The 20,103-nt window shown below is 44.3% G+C and overlaps 1 protein-coding gene across 3 annotated transcripts in view; it reads left to right on the forward strand.

Annotated features, from left to right (window-relative positions):
- Positions 1-1,250: 1,250 nt before the first annotated feature.
- The window catches only part of MPZL1 (myelin protein zero like 1), a 39,731-nt gene continuing 20,878 nt past the window's right edge, over positions 1,251-20,103 (forward strand). For 2 of the 3 annotated variants that reach the window (XM_082759537.1, XM_082759538.1), the window contains exons 1-3: positions 1,251-1,336; positions 17,553-17,713; positions 19,336-19,549. In XM_082759537.1, the coding sequence (XP_082615663.1) occupies positions 1,264-1,336; positions 17,553-17,713; positions 19,336-19,549 (448 nt within the window). In that variant the 5' untranslated portion in view covers positions 1,251-1,263. Of the gene's footprint in view, positions 1,337-9,957; positions 10,086-17,552; positions 17,714-19,335; positions 19,550-20,103 lie in introns of those variants that run through there. The other variant, XM_082759539.1, reaches the window with a different exon arrangement.

The following is a 20,103-nucleotide window of genomic DNA, read 5'->3' on the forward strand; positions in this document are numbered from 1 at the left end:
GTGGAACTGAATGCTGGCTTTACTGCATGTGGGAAAGTTTAGAAACCAATCGGGCAACTGCCTGTCTGGGCAGCTCTGCTCTGTCACTGCTGCCTGGCTGGCCTTGCAGGGAATGGATGCAGCTGCAAGGATAGCACACAGACACACATGCAGACAGAAAAAAAAAAAAAAAAAAAAAAAAAAAAAAAGAGTTTGTTGCCAGCTAAATAAGCTGAATTACTGAGAAATTTGATAAATACCAATGTTATCAATGGATAGGGAGTGGAGTTGCATAGCCAGAGGGAAAGAGGACTACAGCACTTACACCTGTAATTGGGCTATTTTGTCGTGGAGATTAAGTGTTGAGGAATTGTGTAATTCTTGCTTCAGTACAGAGCTTGTAGGCTTATACTGAGCAGTTTACACTGGGAAGTGCTCCCAGTTCTTTCTGTCACAACCTTAACAGTAACATGTCACAACCTTAACGGTCTTGTCACAGCGTAGAAATGCAATACATGCTCCTCAGGACAAACCGAGCTTCCTCTAGCACCTCACTTTGTCTCCTGAAAATAGCAGGAGACATTATTTCAGTCACCACGGTCTGAAAAAAAAAAACAAATAAAATGAAAAAAAATCTTCAGATTAGCTGTCTGGAAAAAACGCCTAGTAAGGGCAAGGTTGAGCTGTATAGGGGACCATCTATATCTATATCTATCTATATCTATATCTATATCTATATCTATATCTATATCTATATCTATATCTATATCTATATCTATATCTATATCTATATCTATATCTATATCTATATCTATATCTACACACACGCATATACATACATTTTTTTTATATATACATAAATATAAATATATGTATATATATATATATACACATATATTTATCATATTTATATTATATTTATATATATATATATATATATATTTATCTGTGAAGGTAAGGAGTGAACCCTGGGTGCCTGGCCCTGTCACCCCCTCAGCCGTGCCACACCAGAGCCCGTCCCGCGGGCAGGTGCCGGCCGGCGGCAGGGCGCGCTGCCCCTCAGCGGCTGGGGCCGCCCAGACCAGGCTCGGGGGGCGGGACCGCGCGGCGCCTCTCCGGATAGGGCGGCCAAGCTTTGACGGACCGCCCACCCGACCAATCCCCGCGGGAGAAGCCGACGGGGCCGCGGGAGGTGTGCGCGAGTGGCAGCGGCGCGAGCCTATCGCGGCGCGGGGAGGGGGCGGTGAGGCGGCGGGGGGCGGGCCGGCGGGCCGGGGGCGGACAATGGGGGCGCGGGGAGGTGGCAGGAGGAAAATGGCAGCGGGCTGGCTGCTGGCCGCCGCCGCGCTGGCCGCCGGTGAGTGCCCGAGATGGCGGCCGGGGGGGGCCAGGAGGCGCCGGCGGGGCGAGGTCCGGCGGGGGTCGCGCTGCGGAGCGGGGCCGGGGCTGAGCCGGAGCCGGCGGCGGGGCGAGCCTCGGGCAGGCAGGGGGCTGCAGCCGGGGCTGCGCCGGGGGAGGCTGCGGGCGCGCGGCGCTGGCGGGGCTCGGGGGCAGCGGGAGGTGGTGGCGAGGCGGCAGCGGGAGGTGGCGGCCCCGCCCTGAGCGCTGGGGGCTCGCAGCGCAGCGGAGCGGAGCGGGGCGCGGCGGGGAGGCCGCGGGGCCTCCTCGTCGAGGGGTGACCGGCAGCTGGGGAGGGCGCCCCGCGGGGCCGGGCGCTGTGTGTGTCCGGCAGCCTCGTTTGGGCTGATGCGATCGTGCCTCGGAATGAAACGGGGAGCGGGCGCTAGGCTGCTGTCGGGGCGGTGGGATGGCAGCAGTGCTGATCGGCTGCGCTTCGGCGTGCTCTGCCGTGGGGCGAGGAGCTGCACGTCTGCCACGTAATTCTGAGGTGGGAATAACACAACTTTCCCGAGGTAGCCCTCTGTATGCGTACAGATGCCAGGCAGGGACTGGGGGTGCGTGTGGCACTTGCCCATGGCTTCATCAGGCCGTGCTTGCTTTGCAGAGCAAGCTGATAGCAATTGTTACAGAAGCCTGGTGGCTTCTCGGTTCATATCTCTGGAAACTTCTGAAAAAAAACATAAGTCTATCTGGAAACAAATATAATAAGGACCCTTGCCCAGTGGTGTATGAAACTTAAAACTTCTTCTTTCCAAATGGCGTTGTCCTCTAGATTACTTCATTCCAAACTTCTGCATTTTGTAGTAAGCGTAAGTAGAGGCTGCTGAGGCTTGCTGTATGCCTTTGGAGGCAGCTTAATATAGAGAACGAAGTGGGTAAATAAGGTGTATGTGTAGCTTACCATAAAACCAAATTTTTTGAAAGTAAATATGGAGACAAGAGAAAGAAAGGTGTGTACTTCCCCTGACCACAACAAGAGGTGTAACTACAGTCATGCTATGGGAAGCTAGGAGCAAGAGGTCACTCTGTAGTGCATGAGGTATGTAACCAAACATGGTTTCTTAAAAACAAGCAAAACTAGGAGATACTCTTTTGAAAGAGACCCTCCCTGGGGTGGGTGATGCAAGATTACAATTTAAAGGAATAAACAGGTGGTAAAAGCACTATTTTACCTCTGTTGAACTGTGACTCTGTTCCCATCTGTAAAACTGTTGAATTTTTCAAACTCTAAATCATAAGTTGTAACTATGTTGGCTTTTTCTTTCCACACTTACGCTACACATATTTAATCCTCCCATCTTCTTTGGAAAGGCTCTGTTATTTTTCTGTGTGTGTGGATTTGGCACAAGGCTTACATCTTCACATGGGGATAAGCAACTACAGCACAGGCTCTTCACTCCAATTGCAAGTGCAAGGTAACTTGGTGACCAGTAAGGAATAGATGGCCTTCTCCAGAGTTTAAGGTTGTGAGCAGTCATCTGTAACGCTCTGTCTTCCAACTTGTGTGTGTTGTTTCAATTCCTGCCATTTTTCAAGGTTCCCTTTTCTCTTCCCCCTTCCTTGTGCTGGAGTTTCATCTAACAAGAAGATGAGAAATGAAAAACTGCCAAGGAAGTGGAAAGGCAGAAGCAGCATTTTTGGAGGGCCATTGCCACTCAGTTGCTCAGATGTGATGTGTGGTTGGGTAATGTGCTGCATAGTTTAGCTGCTGTGGTTTGTGGCTCTTCTGCTTTTTGATGGCCTTGATGGCAGGCCCATTTGCTGTGGCCAGTAATCTGCAGCGAGACAAAAATGTTACTAAGTGGGATGTGTTGTGCAGGCCTGGTTTAACCATCACAGTCTGTTTTGTCGAGCCAGGCAGGTAACTGTTGCTTCGTAGCTTAAAACCTGTTATCTGCGTTTAGCTTATTTCCTTGTGCACAACTACATGTGTGCATTAGGAGTTTGTCTTGCTTACGCTCAGTCATCTGAAGACCTGAATGCTCCATTTACTTGCAAGAATGAAGAATCATTCCCAAATGCAGTGCTTGTGATCCTGTGGATTTTTGTGCTATGAGTAGTTAATCTAGGTATGATCTCTGGTAGGGTGGGTGAGCCTTGAGCATCTAGTTACGGTATCAGAAAAAGAGGTTATCTGAGTTTGTAAGCCATGTAAGTAATCACTTAGTGAGATTGCATCTGTCTTTAACCCAAGGGTGGTGCCTGATTACTTCCAAAAGTTTTAAAGAATGTCTAGACATTACCAAGAAGAATATTACTGATGTTTCTACACAGATGCACGTACACAGGGGTCAGTGTAACGAGCAGAGGAGTACTGGGATGTTAAATACTTCAAGCGTGTGTTACTGTTTTCAGTCTACCTGCACGTTTCAGTTGCTGCTTGAAATGTTTCATGGAAGCAACACTGTAAGTCAGGGTTGCCATGCTCCCTTTTGTGTTTGTGCCAGGTTTAGTCAGGATTGCCGTGCTCACCCAGTCAGAAGCAGTTAGTGCTTTTAAACTGGTGCTGTAGGTAGGAAGACTTCCTTGCCTGCAGCACTTCAGTGGTTTCTGCAGAGGGAAGAGATAAGGTAGATAAACTCTTCCCTCTACCAGTTGGGCCAGGGTGGGACTGCTGCTCAGGTTACCTTGTAGCAGCAGCGAGCTCTTGAGTAAGTTGAAAAGAATGTAGCTTAATAGTTTGGTGATAAAACCTGGCTGGTAAAATGCCCAGGTCCTTCGTGAGCCCAGCCTTCCAACAGTCCTGTACCTCTGAGTAGGAAGTGAAGCTTTGCGTGCTGTCTGAATCGCAGTGGATCGAGGAATGCGTTCAGGAGCTATTCCACTGTCTGTGGCCTTGTCTCATCCTGACTGCAAGTAGTAGGCTGTGAGCGTCCCGTGCACTGTACCGGGTACTGGCAGTCTGCATGGGAGACCAGAGGAGTGAAACCTGGTTTTACAAGCCTGGCATCCTGTCATGTTTAACTTGAAAGAACTTCTGAGTAGTTTCTGAAGAATTATTATTTGGCTAGAGAGGTGCTATATAGGTCATCATGAAGTCATCTATTAGCACCTATAGTGGGAGTGCTCTGAGTGATTTGATATGTGATATGGTTTGATCATGCATGATGTGTGTGACACTTTCCACCACCTACATTAACTGATAAAAATGTAAACAGTCTTGTATGAAAAAAAATACAACACATGCACACACACACAACCAAAAAATAATTAGTAAAAAATAATCCCTTTTTGAATTATTGAAAGCTAGCTCAAGATGCCATAGGAATAAATGAAAGCAGGAAGCTCTGATTATGAGGATGTTTACATCACTATAGTTGGCTTTGAGGTTTTTGCTTATCTTCATTACTTGGCTGATCTGGGTTTAGTATGACCCTGCGTATTAGTGATTAGTGTGGTGGAAAGGATGCTGAAGACTTGTGTAAGAGAAAGCTGTGGCAGGAAAGGACAAGAAGTTCCGAACTGATGGGGCAAATCTAGTTGCAGTGATCTGCTCTTATCTCAGGACAACAGTTATTTAGAAGAGCAAGTGTTTACTCAGAATAGAGTTTAGCAGCAAGCTATAACCATAGCATGAGTGCTGTGGATGTGCATTTCAGGCCAGGGTTAACATCAGTGCTTTTCTGAGCTAGTTGACAGATGACCTTGCAGTCCTGTAATTCCCCTTATTTCCACTGATTCCTCCTCACCCCCATCGCTTTGAAGTGGCCAGATCATTCCGATCCTTGGCCTAAAGATGCCATTTTCTATAGATGGTTACCTCAAGGAACTTGTGCATTGTTCCCTGTTGCTCCTGTGTCTTTCAGTTCCTGCGTTTGTGTTTAGCTGTTGAAATAGCTGTTTCCAGTTTGTGCTGGCTGCTAGGTTTTGGCTTGAAGTGCGTAAGGAAAACAGGAAGGCTGGTTGCCTTATGAACTTTTACTTCCAATCCTGCAGAAATTGCTTTGCAGTGTGCTTGTTGATGCTTAATACGCCTAATATTAAGGGGACTTCAGGGAGCTTGCTCCAAAATGTTGGTTACAGCCTTCCTCCAGTATTTGGAAGCAGATTAGGGGGCTGATCCGTGAGTGGGGTGAAGCACTGGGCCGTACAGCACTTGTGTGGGAGGTAGCACTTTACTAAGGACTTGCACTTCAGGATACAGGGGCAAATGAAGGCAGTTTTATCTCAGATAGGCAATACAGCCAGTGGGGGAGATCTTATCTTCAGCTGCCCATTTGCCATCTGTTAAAACTTCCAGTAATTTGTTCTTGTAATGTGCTTAAGTGCAAGACGGTGAACAAGGCTCCTTCTTGGTAATAAATTCCATAAAGCTGTGCGAGCACTAGGACTGTTAAGATCCAACTCGTTAATGTGTCGTGGAGTTTTCTGATTGCTCGACTCTTCCAGTGTGGAGGCCGAAGGGATGATGGCCGCGTGGAGATGCTGCATACCCTGCTGCCTGAGACAGTGAGCATGGGCGCGGGCAAAGGTGCTGCCCTAATTGGGAGGGGTGTTTCTATAAATGAGCTGAGTTTGCCACAAGGAAGTCCATCGATGCCTTCAGAAAGAGAAGCCTGCCTGGGAAGAGGCAGCTGAGCAGCTGCTAGTCACTTGTTCCTGACCTTGTGCGGTTGTTGCAGAAACGTGGGGTATGGTGGATTGGGCTAGGCTGCTGGTCTGGTTTTAAAAACAACAACAATGGAAGAGGTGCTCGTCTGAACGTGGATTAGTTCCTGGTCATATTCATCTGGTTGTGTTGGAAGTGGGCATGGGAGCTATTTCAGTTGGCACCACCACTGACAAATTCTTGTGAGCAAGAATTACTTTGAAATATATTACATGGGCTCTCCCTTTTGGTTTTGTGGCTGTGCTGCTGCATGTTATAGCTAGTTATGAGCTGTCTGAGTTTGCTACCAAGTCTGGTTAGCAAGTAAATGAAAGATTAGTGAGAACAAGCACCAGTGAAGCAGTAAGGGATATAATCCTCAAAGAGCTTCACATTTGCTTGAGCTGCTGAAACAAGTCTCTTCTCACAGCAGAGCAGATTGGCCTTGTGACCTGTCTAGCTGAGGAGGGTAATCATTTGGATGGCTTAATTTCACCTGTATGTATCTCATACTCACTCTGTTAAGGGATGGGATTTTATTTAATGGCTTTAATCTCATCCCTCTGTGTGCCAGGGGGATAATGACAACTCTGTTTGTCTTTGAGGCTGGTGAAAACACCAATGACTAGTATTAAAATGATGCTAATACTTCGAATGGCTCAAAGTATCTTCTGCAAATGCTTTTGGTGTCTTACAGATCTGTTGTCACTGAGCTGATTGCAACTTTTTGGGTTGATACTTGTAATAATAATAATAAAAACACAACTTCTTGTGTCTGGTTGATATGGAGCCATTGCACTATGTCTTCTTGTAAAATCTGTTTATCCACATCCTACATTTTATTGCCTAGTCTGTCTTGGAAGTTGGCAGTTTCCGTGCTGCTGATGCTAGAGTTTCGTCAAAAAAGATGCCGCACACCATCAGCAGTTGGCACCACAATTGGGCTTTCTAGTGCAACCTCGATACCACTGCATTTGAACTAGTGCTGATAACCAGTGCTGACCTAGACGGAAGCTGTTGTTCCAGCCAGTGACATCTCTACCATCCGTGCCTTGAATTTTTTGTCTCCAGCTTCTGGCCTTTAATACTCTAATTTCTTTAGTAGACTTTGTGACAGTTTTAGTGGATTGCTGTGATCATTCCAAGACACGTTTATGATGGTGGGATGTTTTCTTCGATACCTCTGTCGCATGTTGAGCATATGTGTTCAGTTCTTTAGTTAAACAAGCTTAAAGATACTCTTCAATGTAGAAAAAAATTGCTGCTTCAAGGAGACTCTTTTAAGGTGTGCTCTTTATTGTCGCCCTTCTTTAGTCTTAATTCCTATTTTCATGAATCTTTGAATGTGCCCGTGAGTAATCTGCCGTGCTTGCTGGCAGCTGTGTCAGTATCCTCAGATTAGAGGTAAAAGAGTTGTTATCAGCAATTGCAGTTACCCTTTGCTCTTTGAGTGAGTTTACTTGTCGCTTTGGGTTTTTAATTGTTTCAGTTTGACGTTGTCAACAAGAACTGTTTACGTGAAGTTGAACTCTTGTAAACTTGGTCGTGGAAGGAAAACCACTTAAGGCTGTGGAATGGAAAAGTGCAGGGTCTGGTTTGGAAAGTACCTGAGCTGCCAATTGGTGTCCTGGTCTCCGGCATGGGCAGGGAAGTATTGCCTTGTGATCCCGGAGGAAAAAGCATTAGAACAGTGCTAGATGTTATCAGCTCCTAGACTAAATAAGCATCTGCCCAGACCTGACATATGACTGATTCTTGAAGTGGGGCATGAGGCAACAATAAAACTCGTTTGTGGATCTCTGTGCCTTCACAACCGTTGCAACTTTATGCTTTCCAGGCTGGGGGACAGATACACTGGTGTTAAATGTTTTCCTCAGGACAGAACAAGAAAGCCATGGCCTAGCTTGTAGGGCAGCTCAGGTGTTTTCTGCTGTTTCTCATGCTTGCTCCTCACTGTTTGTTAAAAGCATTGACCAGGGGTGTAAATCTCACGCGAGTTCTTCTGCTGTACCTTGGCAGAGCAACGGGCAGCCTTGCCTAATGTGGAGAAGACTACCCGAAAAACTGAGTCTCTGGCATGGGAGTTGAAGCTGGCACCAGCGCTTAGGGACTGTGAAGGCTTGCTGTCTGTAAGTTCTGTCAGAGTAGGTGGGCAGCGATATATGGGGCTAAGGTGCGCTGCTGTTGCTGACTGCTTTGACAGCTTTACCACAGCCTGCTTAAGGATTCGCAGTGAAACTGGTTTACTTTCGTTTGAGGTGACAAAGTACTGTTTTTTTTTTTCCTCATCACTGAGTCAGGGCAGGGCTCAGCTGAATGTGCAAAGATGCCAAGAGGAAGTAAATGTATTAGCAGCTGCTCTTCTGAGCTTGTATCTGCACAAGGTCGAGCAGCAAGGTGGTATTCATGGGCTAGGAGTCAGCAGTTTAGTTTCTTAGCACAGGTAGGGTGCTGCAGGACTGGCTGTGTTACTGAAGAGAGGAAGACTCTTTCCTTCAGTGGTCTGAAATAGTCCAAATATCCAGGGTATTTCAAGCAAAATGCTGTTCTGGTGCTTGGTGACTGAGGGCGAAACTGAGCCATTCTGGCCTCCTCTGCAGAACTTAGTTTCTGTTGCTTTGAAACCAAGATGTCAAGATTGGCTGGTATGGTTTTAGTCTAGTCATCCCTTCTGTAGCTGATCTTGCTTTGTGTAATGTGTTGGGTTTGTGGCAAGATCTTGGCAGGGTGAGGAGGAGGAGAGGAGGTGCCCCAAGCACCGGAGCTAGTGGTTGCCCTGTGGTGGAAGCTTTGGAAGAGGCTGTGTTGGAGCAGGGGTTTCCGCCAGCCCATGGAGGGCAGCAGGGAAGAGCAGATATCCACGCTGTGGCCCACGGAGGAGTCCATGCAGAATAAGCAGGTTCTCCTGAAGAACTGCAGCCCGTGGGAAGGACCCATGCAGAAACAGGGGAAAAGTGAAGAGCAGCAGAGAGGAGCAGTTATGGACTGATCGTAACCTCCCATCTACCCCTGGCTGCCTGGACAGGGAAAGGAGGCAGAGGAGTTGGGAAAGAAGGAGTGAAGGTGAGATTTCGGGGGGTGGGAACACAAGGAGGAAGGGTGGGAAGGTGTTTTAGTTTTTTATTTGTCTCACAACCCAACCCTAATTTTTATTGCAGATTAAAATAACTTTCCCCAGGCCAAGTGTATTTTGCCTGTGATAGTAACTAGAAGTGATCACCGTGTCCTTATTTCAACCCATGAGCTTTCTCATCGTATTTTCTCATTGTGTTTCCCTGTTTGGGAAGGAGGAGAGAGAGGGCAGCTGGGTGGGTGTCTGTCAGCCAGCCAAAGTCAACCTACTGCAGTGACGTACAAGAATACGTACATAGGAATATACACATGTATACATGCATTTGTATACCTATACACCCAGTAGGACTTAGGGTGTAACACCGTGATGGATTTCTGGTGTGGAGGTGGTCAGCCACAGCCTATTCTTCATTGGGCTGAGGTACACGGTCCTTATACTTGTGAGTTCTTATGAAACACTGCATCTCTTGTTACTGGGTGGAATGGCATATGGAAGGATGGAATGGAGAGTTTTGCTTCCGTATTAAGGTAAAATTGTCTTCATGTGGAAATTTGATCCTGCATCTGGATGCTTTAACAGATCTTAGCGGAATTTCAGAGGAATGATTTGGGCCTGTCTGCTCCTAGCTATTAAGACCATCAAAGCTAGGATTTTTCCACCGGATATTTTGTTTACAGTGAGAGAATAATGGCATGTAGAGACACAGGTGGCTGTATTGTAAGAGGAGAACTTTGTAACTTTGTGCTGCTTTTCTAAAATAAGATGCTTTGTAAGGAGCTGACTGCTGTTGTTTCTTGAGGGGTGTATGGGGAAACTTGAGGTGGGGGAAGTAGCTAAATGTCATGTGGCTGTAGTTTGAGAGATGTCAGCAGTGGACTTTGGTGTTTCACAATGCACTTGCTTTCAGTAAGAAATAGACAATATCACTGTTTCGCAAGTGTGGATTGTTTTTGTGACTTAGGAAGCTTAGTCACTAGAAAATCCTACATCCTCTTTTCTCCTGGAAACTTCTGGGCTGCTAGGGAAACCACAGTGAACATACAGGTATGTTAACTTTAAAGGTCTCGATAAAACCACAGAAATGCAAGCTGCTGAGACTGATGTATTAATGCATCTATTTCCATCTTCCTGATCTGCGACTCTGTCGTCAGCTTGTTACCTGTAGCAGCCTGTCTGAATCTTTTCATCTTTCTTTCATCAGACTTCGTGATTATTTCCTGATCTTTCATCCATACGAGGCTATTTATAAATGATATAAATGACTGTATTGCCAGAAGTCTTTAAGATAAATGAAGCAAGTTGTTTGTATTAATTAGTAAACTGATGACTAGTCATTTTAAGAGGAAGGCAGTGCAGCATGGAACTGCAGCCACCGTAAGCATGCAGTACTTAGTGATCTGATAGGAGTTTCCACGTAAAGCTGTAATCACGGGCATCTTATTTCCACGAGCACTAACGCAGCTTAATTGCATCCTAGTTTTGTTAGCACTCCTAGTGATCGAGCTGAGTTGGATCCAGAGGAATCAAGCTTATTTTGAGGTGTTCATAGCCTTAATTAACAGAAATTTTTAATTGGGTCCATGATCTCAGTGTGGACACTACGATCTGTGAGGGACTTGTAATTATTGGTGTAATTAATTAGTGTAAAGCTTCAGTGCCAGGAAAGGATTTCCTTGTATGTGCTACCAAGACCCATTGTCAACCTTTCCTAGCCCCATTCCTAAATACAAAAATGTAGAATAAAACCATTTCTTGCCCAGAAGGTTTTCATTAACCTGTATGAAAAGAGTGGAAGCAACCAGGGGATACAAGTAAAAGGTACGAAAATACTTCAGCTGGAGTGGGCATCGATCTGTAAGCGCTGCCAGCTTAGGCACTGTTGGATTTATACAGATGGAGTTGCCAAATGTTTTGGAGGCATTTCAAGAGATTAGAAGAAATTCCTTTACTGAAAGGGTTGTGCAGCATTGCAACAGGCTGCCCAGGGAAGTGGCTGAGTCACCATCCCTGGAGGTATTCATGAAACGTGTAGATTTAGAACTCAGTAGCATGGTTTAGTGGGAACTTCAGTACTAGGTTAAAGGTTGGAATCGATGATCTTAGAGGTTTTTTCCAACCTCAATGCTTCTGTGATTCTAAGAGACTTTGAAGGAAGTGAAATAAGCTTACACCCTTTGAGCAGATCCTCCAAAAGGTGAGGGACAGTGTCTAGGAGAAAAAGTAAGAACGAGCTTTGGACGTCACCAGTTAGTGGCAGTGGACATGGGGGGGGTATCCAGGCGTTGACCTGTTAGATAGCCAGTCACATATGCAATGTCTCCTCTGCAGATTAAGTTGCTAGCTCGTGTCACTCAGTCTCAGCTGTTCTAGCCAGAGATCCCTCTGGGGGATCTTTCCTCTGCCGGATCTGCAAGGAGGACTCCTCTCAGCGCCCTGAATGCAGTGGTTAGCCATCTTTTCCAAGAGTTGTTCTGTGAGGGTGTGCCCCGTGTCAAAGATACTGGAAAGTAAACCTCACCGGTGTAATACTGCAACCTTTTTGTGTTACTTTTGAAAACTGTGAGCTTGATTGCTCTTAATCCCACTGAAGGCTGAAGTTAACCATAGTTTGTTTAACTAACCATATGCAAACTCTTGTGGTTGTTGTGGATGCCTGTCTGCTACCCATTCGGTCTGACTCCATCTTCCTATACTTTGCTGCTGGGTAATTACAAAGGCTTCTTCCACATAGGCGATTTCAAAGCAATATATTGTTGCCACTCACAAGAACTGCTGATATATGGATACCAGGGTCTGTGAACTGAGTCAGGGTCAAACTAGCTGAAAACATGCAACTTTTTCACTAGTTTTGTGCATCCTGGCAAACATACCAGGGTTTTTACAATGGAATCAATAAGCTCTGGGTCTTCAGGTCTGCTGCAGCTACTGTAGAGCTGCACCTTAGGAGTTAGGAAGGTCTGGTTCATTCACGACAGGTAAATTGAAACGATATGACGTCAGGAAAGTTGGCTAGGTGGAGATGCTGTGTAGTGTATCATGCTTGTTCTGGACATGTGTATGGTGAATACTGCTTCTTCTGTCATCAATTCATAGAAGAAAGCAGTGATATCACATATATGATGTTGTCTTCTTACTAATGTTACCCTTGGAGCAGTGAATATTGCAGTTCCTAGTAACTGCCTTAGTGCCTGTCTTTTTCAAGAGAGCAAAAAAGCATTTGGGATGTTGCTCTTGGTACTGAGACTCTCCAGCTGTCCTTGCCATACATTGGGTGATACATATCTGGCAGATACTCTGCTTCTATTTTACAGCTGCATATCTTTTTTTTCCCCCTCCAATCTTCTATATATAGAATACATACAGGATAAATAACCTATATGTAGGTCGTTCAGTCACTAGATACAGACAGTGCCTTAGACGTTGTAACTGCCTGGATGTCAGCCAGCTGGTGTTGAGGGTGGTGTTTGGGGAAAATGAGTGACAATTGCTCTTTATGGTAACCTCAGCTCATGTTCAAAGAGCAGGACATCAGCAGTAGCTTCCTGTTATGGAAGCTGAGTGTTTGGCTTTTAAGTTGTGATACGTGGTAAATGTTTTTAACTTGGTCCATACTGTGGAAAAGAGGCTAGCCGAGGTCTGTCCGTCCTTCCTTTTTGTGCTTCTGTGGATTCAGTGACTCGAGGCAAAAATTGAACAATGGTTTTAATTCTCTCTGTGCACCCAATAAACTCATCAGCAAAGCTGGGTATCTTCTTTCTGATGACCACCTAGTTAAGAATTCAAATGATTTGAGAGCCTTCTGCTGCTTGTGAAGTACTTTTTACTTCATCAGCTGTCTTTGTTTCTTGTCCAGCTGAAGTATCGAGGGTGACTGTCTGCTTTGACTAACCTGATAGAGGAGGTGTGAAATAGGTACCCCTTCTACCCATGTGAGTTGCTTTCTGTCATGCAGTTAATACAAAACTATTACAACTAAAGACTGCTTGTGCTTTTACTGGGACTTGTATGCTTCCAGGTGGCAGTGAACTGGAATTTTGACCTGACTGTTTAGGGCTAGCGCCTGAAATCCACTAAGTCCCGTGCTTCAGGATTTGGGCTGCAGCATGGAAACCTGAGCAATAATTTCTGTGACCATGAGTTTCAAAGCACTGCTTGTGTATGTTGGAGGACAAAGAGTAGGCTGGGCAAGTGTGACATGTAACTTGATGGTGGTCTGCAGTGCCTGGGCTTGCTGGAGGCTGGAAATAGGCGTCGTGGGGTGGGCAGCTGAAGCATACTGCCAAAGCGTGTGGGCGCCCCAAGGATGTACAGGTCTCTCAGGGTGCTCAGCTATATAGAAATGCCAAGAAGATAACTTGCCTCAGCAGCCTGATAGCTACAGTTGAGGAAATGGATTATATAAAGGAGAAATGAGATACCACACAGCTGACAATGCCTGGTGACTTCAGCAGGTGGCTGAGCTTGTAAAATAAATATTTAAAAGAGACCCCTTTAGGAGAAATGTAGTGTATAGATGTTCCTATAAAGTCATGGGAAGTGGGGACACATCAGATGTGCTGTCTTTTTTTTTTTTTATTTTAAAGTAATGATAGCCCTTACTGCCCACTTGTTAGCTGTTGCAGATGATGTTGAACTGATCGTGAATAAGAACTGCTAGGAAATAGGCCATGAGACACTTGCTGTGAAAGGCAGATGGCTTTTATTTCTGTAAAATGGAAGAAGGGGAGAGATGCAGAGCAGCTTGGAATTGAAATGACTTTAAGAAAAAGAATCATGTCTATTGGCAGAAGCCCAGAAATACCCCTCAAATCCAGAGAAAAATATTCATTAATGAAGAGTAAGATACAAAAGGGAGTTTTTAGACTACTGTCAGCTGTGCAGGTGGCTAGAAACTGAAAGACTCTGCAAGGTCCAGCTATACCCTCAAACTGGAGAGAGTTCAAAGTGAAAAACGCTACACAGGTTGAACTGGACGTGGTGCTGGTCCATGGTGATAAATGTGGTGGTGGAAGGCTCGGGGGAAAAAATGAGCCCTGGTTTAGTTCCATTCAGCGTGAGCTGGCAGCTTCCCATTGACAAAGGTGTCAGACTGAGACTTTCCTTTGAACAGAAGGAGACAGACCCTGAGCAGAGAGACAGATCTGAGCAGTCAGTGCAGCGATGGCAGCTGAACTTCTTCTGCAGATGAGATCCCAGAGACAAGATACCGAGGGAAGAGGGATGTGAAAATAGAGAGCCTTGGTGAAGGATGAAGATCGACTATAGGAACAAGAAGAAAAGATAGGATGAAAGGATGAAGTGAGAGTGTCTAGTCCTACCTGAAGACTAGGAGGGTTGTCTGAGAAGGAAGGTAAGGATGGAGCACTGGTCCTGAGGCTTAGCAGGGGATGAGTCATTGGACTTGTGATTCGGAGTGTTTTCACTGGAGCGTGGGGGCTGAAAATACAACTTGCAAAAGATTGATGTAGTTGGAGTAAAACAAATCCAACTACACGAGAGGTGGAAAAAGAAATGACTGGAGAGGCACATTTTGATGGTAGGTGAAAATAAAAGCATTTTTCTCTTGAAAAGAATTAAAGTGATTGAAGGCTAGAAGAGGTGTTCAGGTGGAAATACTGGGACTTGGCAGTTGGACAAGATGGTGGGATAAGTGAGGATTGATGGAAGAAGAGCAAATAAATGTTTCTCTTTGCCATACCTATCCTGCAGACCTTCCCTTCCTAAAGCTGCATTCTCTCTGACAGTCTCCTGATATTTTTTTTCCTTCTTTAGTGGAGTTAAGGCTGAGAAAGCTTGAGTAGTGGACCAGTGGATAAGTGGAACTAGAATATGAGTCCAAATTCAGCTTTCTCCAACTGAACTATTTAAATAGATGGAGCTGGAAGAAGAATGTCACTGGCAAAAGTAGAAAGAGAAGGAGAAGAGCTAAAGCTGGAGATAACCCACATGGATTTATTTTTTATGGTAGAGGAGGCTAAAGATTTCAGGTTAGTGGGAACTGCCACTGTATCAGTAAAAGTATGGGTGCAGAAGGCTAAGGAAAAACAAATGTCAAATGTTGTGGCCCCTCTACCACTTCCTAGTCACTTTGTCTCATGCTGTAGGACAGCAGAGGGGAAGAAATTCAAGCTGTGTACGCTGAAAGAGCGAATAGTGAGTGACCTTCTTATTTAACTGGGGGCAGGGAGGGAACAAATAAAGAAAGACATGAAGTTGAGACAGCAAGTAGGAAGTGAAAATTAAGCTGTAAACATCTGTACAAGACACTATATAGTTCCTGCCTTCCGAGACTGAAGGAAGAAGTTGGATTTTCTTGCTTTGCTACAGTTCTTGCACGAGTTGCTAGTAAGTTAGAACAGGGACTTCTTTGGAAGCGTGTCTGTGCTACCCACTCCCTGTCTGTGGCAAGGGGTTCTCTGTACCACGTACAAGCAGACAGTGTCTGTGCAGACTATTTTCTTCCTACACAAATGCTGAGGGCATCTTGCTTGTTTTATGCTTGAAAGGCAGACTTGTTCTGTGGCTTGGACTTGAAACAATGGATTAGTTTTTTTCTTCTCCACTCCATTAGCTGGAAAAAATACATAAAGCACAGCAGCTCTGAGTTCATTTAATTGAATTGCTAGAAGCCTTTGTGTGTTCCAAACAAATATTTGGTAATTGTTTTACAAAAGAATATTTTTTGGCCCACAGTCAAGAGCGCGTACAAGAGAAAAGCAGCTCTGATAGAACCTCTTGATGAAAATCCCCCTCTCTTAGGGTGCTGTTTCTCTTTTGCTCGTTTGCAGCGAGAGCAATGGTGACAGGGTAGGCTGGGGAACTGGGGATAACCTGATGGGACTGTCAAGAGAGTGAGGTTGATGAGGGAACAGCGTGACCTTCGAAAGGCAGAGGGAATGAATGGTGGCTTCTTCTGGTTTTGGTTACTGTAATTGAACTGGCTTGCTTAATTCCTCCACCCTTGCAGTGCTTGCATGGCCCTTCTGTGTCCCCGGGCACGTGCTCTGCCTTGCCTTCTTTGCCAGGCTGGCTGAGTGAGAGAGACAGCAGACCCTACGCGGCCGTGCATGCACTGGCTTATCCGGGGTGCTTTCCTTGTCCCTTGCTCACTTGTCTCACCGACAGACCTACCACTTGCAGGGCTGGCTGCTGGTACCCCCTGTGCTCGCAGCCCTGGTTACCATGATGGTTGTTGTCATTGACTGGAAGTGTAAAGCCTGTCATATAAGGACTAACTTAGGTGGTGGTGTGTTGGGTTTTTTTTGTTTTTTTTTTTTTGAACTGTCTTCAACTGTAGTGTTTATCTTCAGTTTGCCTACTTTGAGAACTAGCTTATTCAAAGTGAAGAAGTAAATCACGATACCGAGGAAACAGTAAGGATTGCTCTCCTCTTCTAATAAGGGAGTAAATCCCCAAAATGTAAGATATTGTAGCCCATAAACATAGAATCACACGATCGGAAGCAGCTTACTAGTTCTGGCTCTGTGCTGTAAGTGACCTTACCAAAATGTGGTTTTCATTTGAGTTACTGGGGGCATGTGTCATGTGTGCCCCCACCTGTAGAGAGAGTTTTCTAAGATTTTTGCTTTCATATGGGTGTGACACAGGCAATGAGAGAAATTATTTTGTGGTGTCACACAGTGACTTTTTTTTTAAACCTAAACTTGAATAAATGTATGGGTATATCTTTGTTTAAATCTGGATAGCGTCTTTGCAGTTCAAGAAGTGTCAGATAAGGAACATATTCTTTTTTTTTTTTTTTTCCAAATCCTGATGAATTTCACTTACCCTGTAGGCATACTACTGGTGCAATCACAAAGTTAACCCTGATCACTTAATAGCTGTAGGTTATTTGTGATCTGTTTGCTGTTTTGACCATGCATAAGCCTCATGGTGGTGAGAAAAAAAAAACACTACTCTTGTGCTTCTAAACTGTATCTGAGTGACTACTTAGGAGGTCTTACACATGAAGACTTTGAACCATGCCAAAGAGTAGAAGCTGATAGCATGGTTGGGACCCAGAGAGGTTTAATCCTGAGCTTAGTAAAGGTGAGTTCTTTTTCCAGCTACAGCTGAGAAAAGCTGAAGAAATGGGAAACAAGATGTGAGCTCTAGAGGAAATTGAGTAATAGCTGGATTCAAGATGTTAGTTCCTCCAGTGGGGCTTATTTATTACAGTCTCTGCTGGCAGCTAGAAAGGAAGAGTGTAAGCTCATCCTTTGCACTATAGAATTGACTTCCACAAAGTGCTGTAGAGGAAACATCTGTGGAAGGAAAACATCCTGTAGCAGATAATACAAGGAAAGAGTAGTGAACTGACCTGCTGTATACTTGCTTATATTATGGGTATAATGCAAGCCTGTACACACACTTGCTGTACGAGTTGTTGCTGCTTCTTAATTTTCCCTTAAAAACAATGTGATACAAACTGTTACCACTGCAACTTCCTAACTCTTAAAACAGCACTCATGCCTCTTTTCCTTCTTTCTTCTCTTTGCCTTTTTCATACAGTTGAAGTATCTGCAGTAGAGGTCAGCACTCCAGAAGAAATGTTTGTGGAGAATGGGACAGATGCAAAGCTTCCATGCACATTTACATCTGTGGAAGTGATCAGCAGCGCAGCATCTGTTTCTTGGAGTTTTCAACCAGAGGGAGCAGCAACTCGTATCTCAGTAAGGAACACCTGTAGAGGAACCTACCTGGGGCAGAAGGCTGTGATAAGTATTCAGAGGTCTTTCAGTTGGTTCTGAGGTCAAGTCACTGTGGATTGGAGCCTTCTTCTATGTGTTTTGTCTCCACCACTCATTTTAGTATTTTTTTTAAAGAGTTATTTAAATATATTGCAATATGTTAAATGTCAAAGGCTGGAGTGTGCAGCAGCTGGAAAATAGACTAGTAGTTTTTAGTCAGAGGAGAGGTGTGGTAGATGAGCAGCTAAGAATCTCCTAAACTCTTTGTTGTCTTACGCTTGAAAATGAGCTGTGGAGCTGCTCATGGAATCTGAATTATCACTATTACAGTGTAACATGGTGTGTTGTGCAAGTTGCTTATTTTCTCTTTGTGTACTGTTTAGTCTCCCTTTGAAAGCATTTGTAATAAGATCAGTCTCCTTAGTTTAAGAACAGACAATCCTCAGGTTGAGGGTAGGACCAGTTTAAGTGATGGGAGATGACCTGAATGGAAGAGGACTGGCCTGTAAACAGCCTCTTCTGTGGCACAGAGACAGTTTTGTAAAGAAGAACTGTAGAAGACTGTAGAAAAGAGGAAGAAGACAGTAGAAAAAGAAGACTAAAGAAGACTGTAGAAAGAGGAAGTCCTAAATTTCTTTAACCATGCTCTGGACACTGAATTGAAGAAAACTTTGGTTGAGTCTTGGTTAAGATTAATTCTTTATTTCACAATGTACTTCTGTTTTACAGCCTTGATCTGTCTCTTAAGATTATGACCAGTGCTTAAACATCCAATATATCTGAAAGTGAGCTTTTGTCCCATGCAGCTTTATATACTTCTGCTGCTATATATTCTAAATTTGGTCAGGTATAGTGAGCAATGGTGCAGTTTTAGTACAGTTTTCAAAGACAGTACTGAAGTTTCTTTCTTCAAGGATTTTTGGTCAGGTCTAGGGAATGCAGAGCCATGTGCAACTTAATCATCTGGAAGTCAGGAAACAATTATATTGAGTTATCTTAAAGGTTTCTGGAATACAGCTAGATGTGCTATAAATTGCTAGTGGGACTTCTTGAGGGGTGCAGGTAAGGAACGTATTGCATGTTAATTAAGCTATACCATAGTTGCAAGTCACACGCAGCAACACACAAGATAGGAAGCTTGGTAACCTTTTCCTGCTAGGATGCAGAGGGCTTCCTCTACCTGAGAGACAGATGGCTGTGATCTGGAAGAAGTTCTATTCTTTAATTATACCCAGGTTACTAGCCTTGTTCTCCTTTCCTCACCTTCTAGTCCACCAAACCTTGCACCCCCCAAAAAAGAGGGAGGGGGGGATAAAAAAAAAAAAAAAAAAAAAAAGAAAGCAACAACAGAAAATCAAAACTTGCAGTCTACTGAGGTAGTATGATTGAGATATAAGTCGTAGCATGGTTATGTGATGAAGACATAACAAGCCAGACTAAGGTGGTGAGGTGTGGGGGGGAAACAAAACACAGCACACAAATGTCTAATGCTAGCTGTGTATTGTACAGTGAACTCTAGGAGAATGCTGTAATAGTGAGAGAAGTATGGCAGCTCTATAATCTCTAATTGGATTGTTCTTATATCCTCTTTTCCTTGACTACAGTTTTTCTATTACTTTAATGGAAGGTCGTACCCTGGAAAGGACTTACCATTTAAAGACAGGATCACTTGGACTGGAGACCTTAACAAGAAAGATGCTTCTATCAGTATATCAAACATGCAGTTCCGGGACAACGGCACTTACATTTGTGATGTCAAGAATCCACCTGATATTGTTGTCAAACCAGGAGAAATCCGAGTGAGAGTTGTGGAGAAAGGTATTCACCCTATGTGATATATATTTTTTTTAATTTTATTTTCCCTTTCTTCATCTCCCCTCTTCCATGTCTATATCACTTTTCATGAGGGTGGGAGAGTGGCCTGGAGGGAGCAACCATCTCTTTAATTCTCTTCTTCTAGGTCCTAATAGTTGAAATGATAGTCTGAGAGCTGTTTAAAAAAAAAAAAAAAAGTCATGTACTTTTTCGCTATTTCCATGAATTCTTAAACTTCTAACAAGTATTAGCAAAAGCTGATGGAAACTGTGCTGAAAACTCATCTTATTTAAGATTCCTATGAACATGTTTTTTTCTGTATTATGGTACATCAAAGGTTAGGATGACTTACGAAATTTGGAGAGCAAGTGGCAGACTTTTTTTTTTGAATAAATACTATATCTATATATAGATATAGATAGACAGAGAATATATATAAATACACTGTAAAACAAAACTAATAATCTGGCCTGAGTACCTGCTGACAGTGAGATGCTACTATCTTCCATGCAAAGGTTATTGGATGTTCACTTAGTCTCTTTTACACAGCCATTCTT

Source organism: Aythya marila (genome assembly GCF_965140915.1).
Source record: "Aythya marila genome assembly, chromosome: 1".
NCBI classification, from domain to species: Eukaryota; Metazoa; Chordata; class Aves; order Anseriformes; family Anatidae; genus Aythya; species Aythya marila.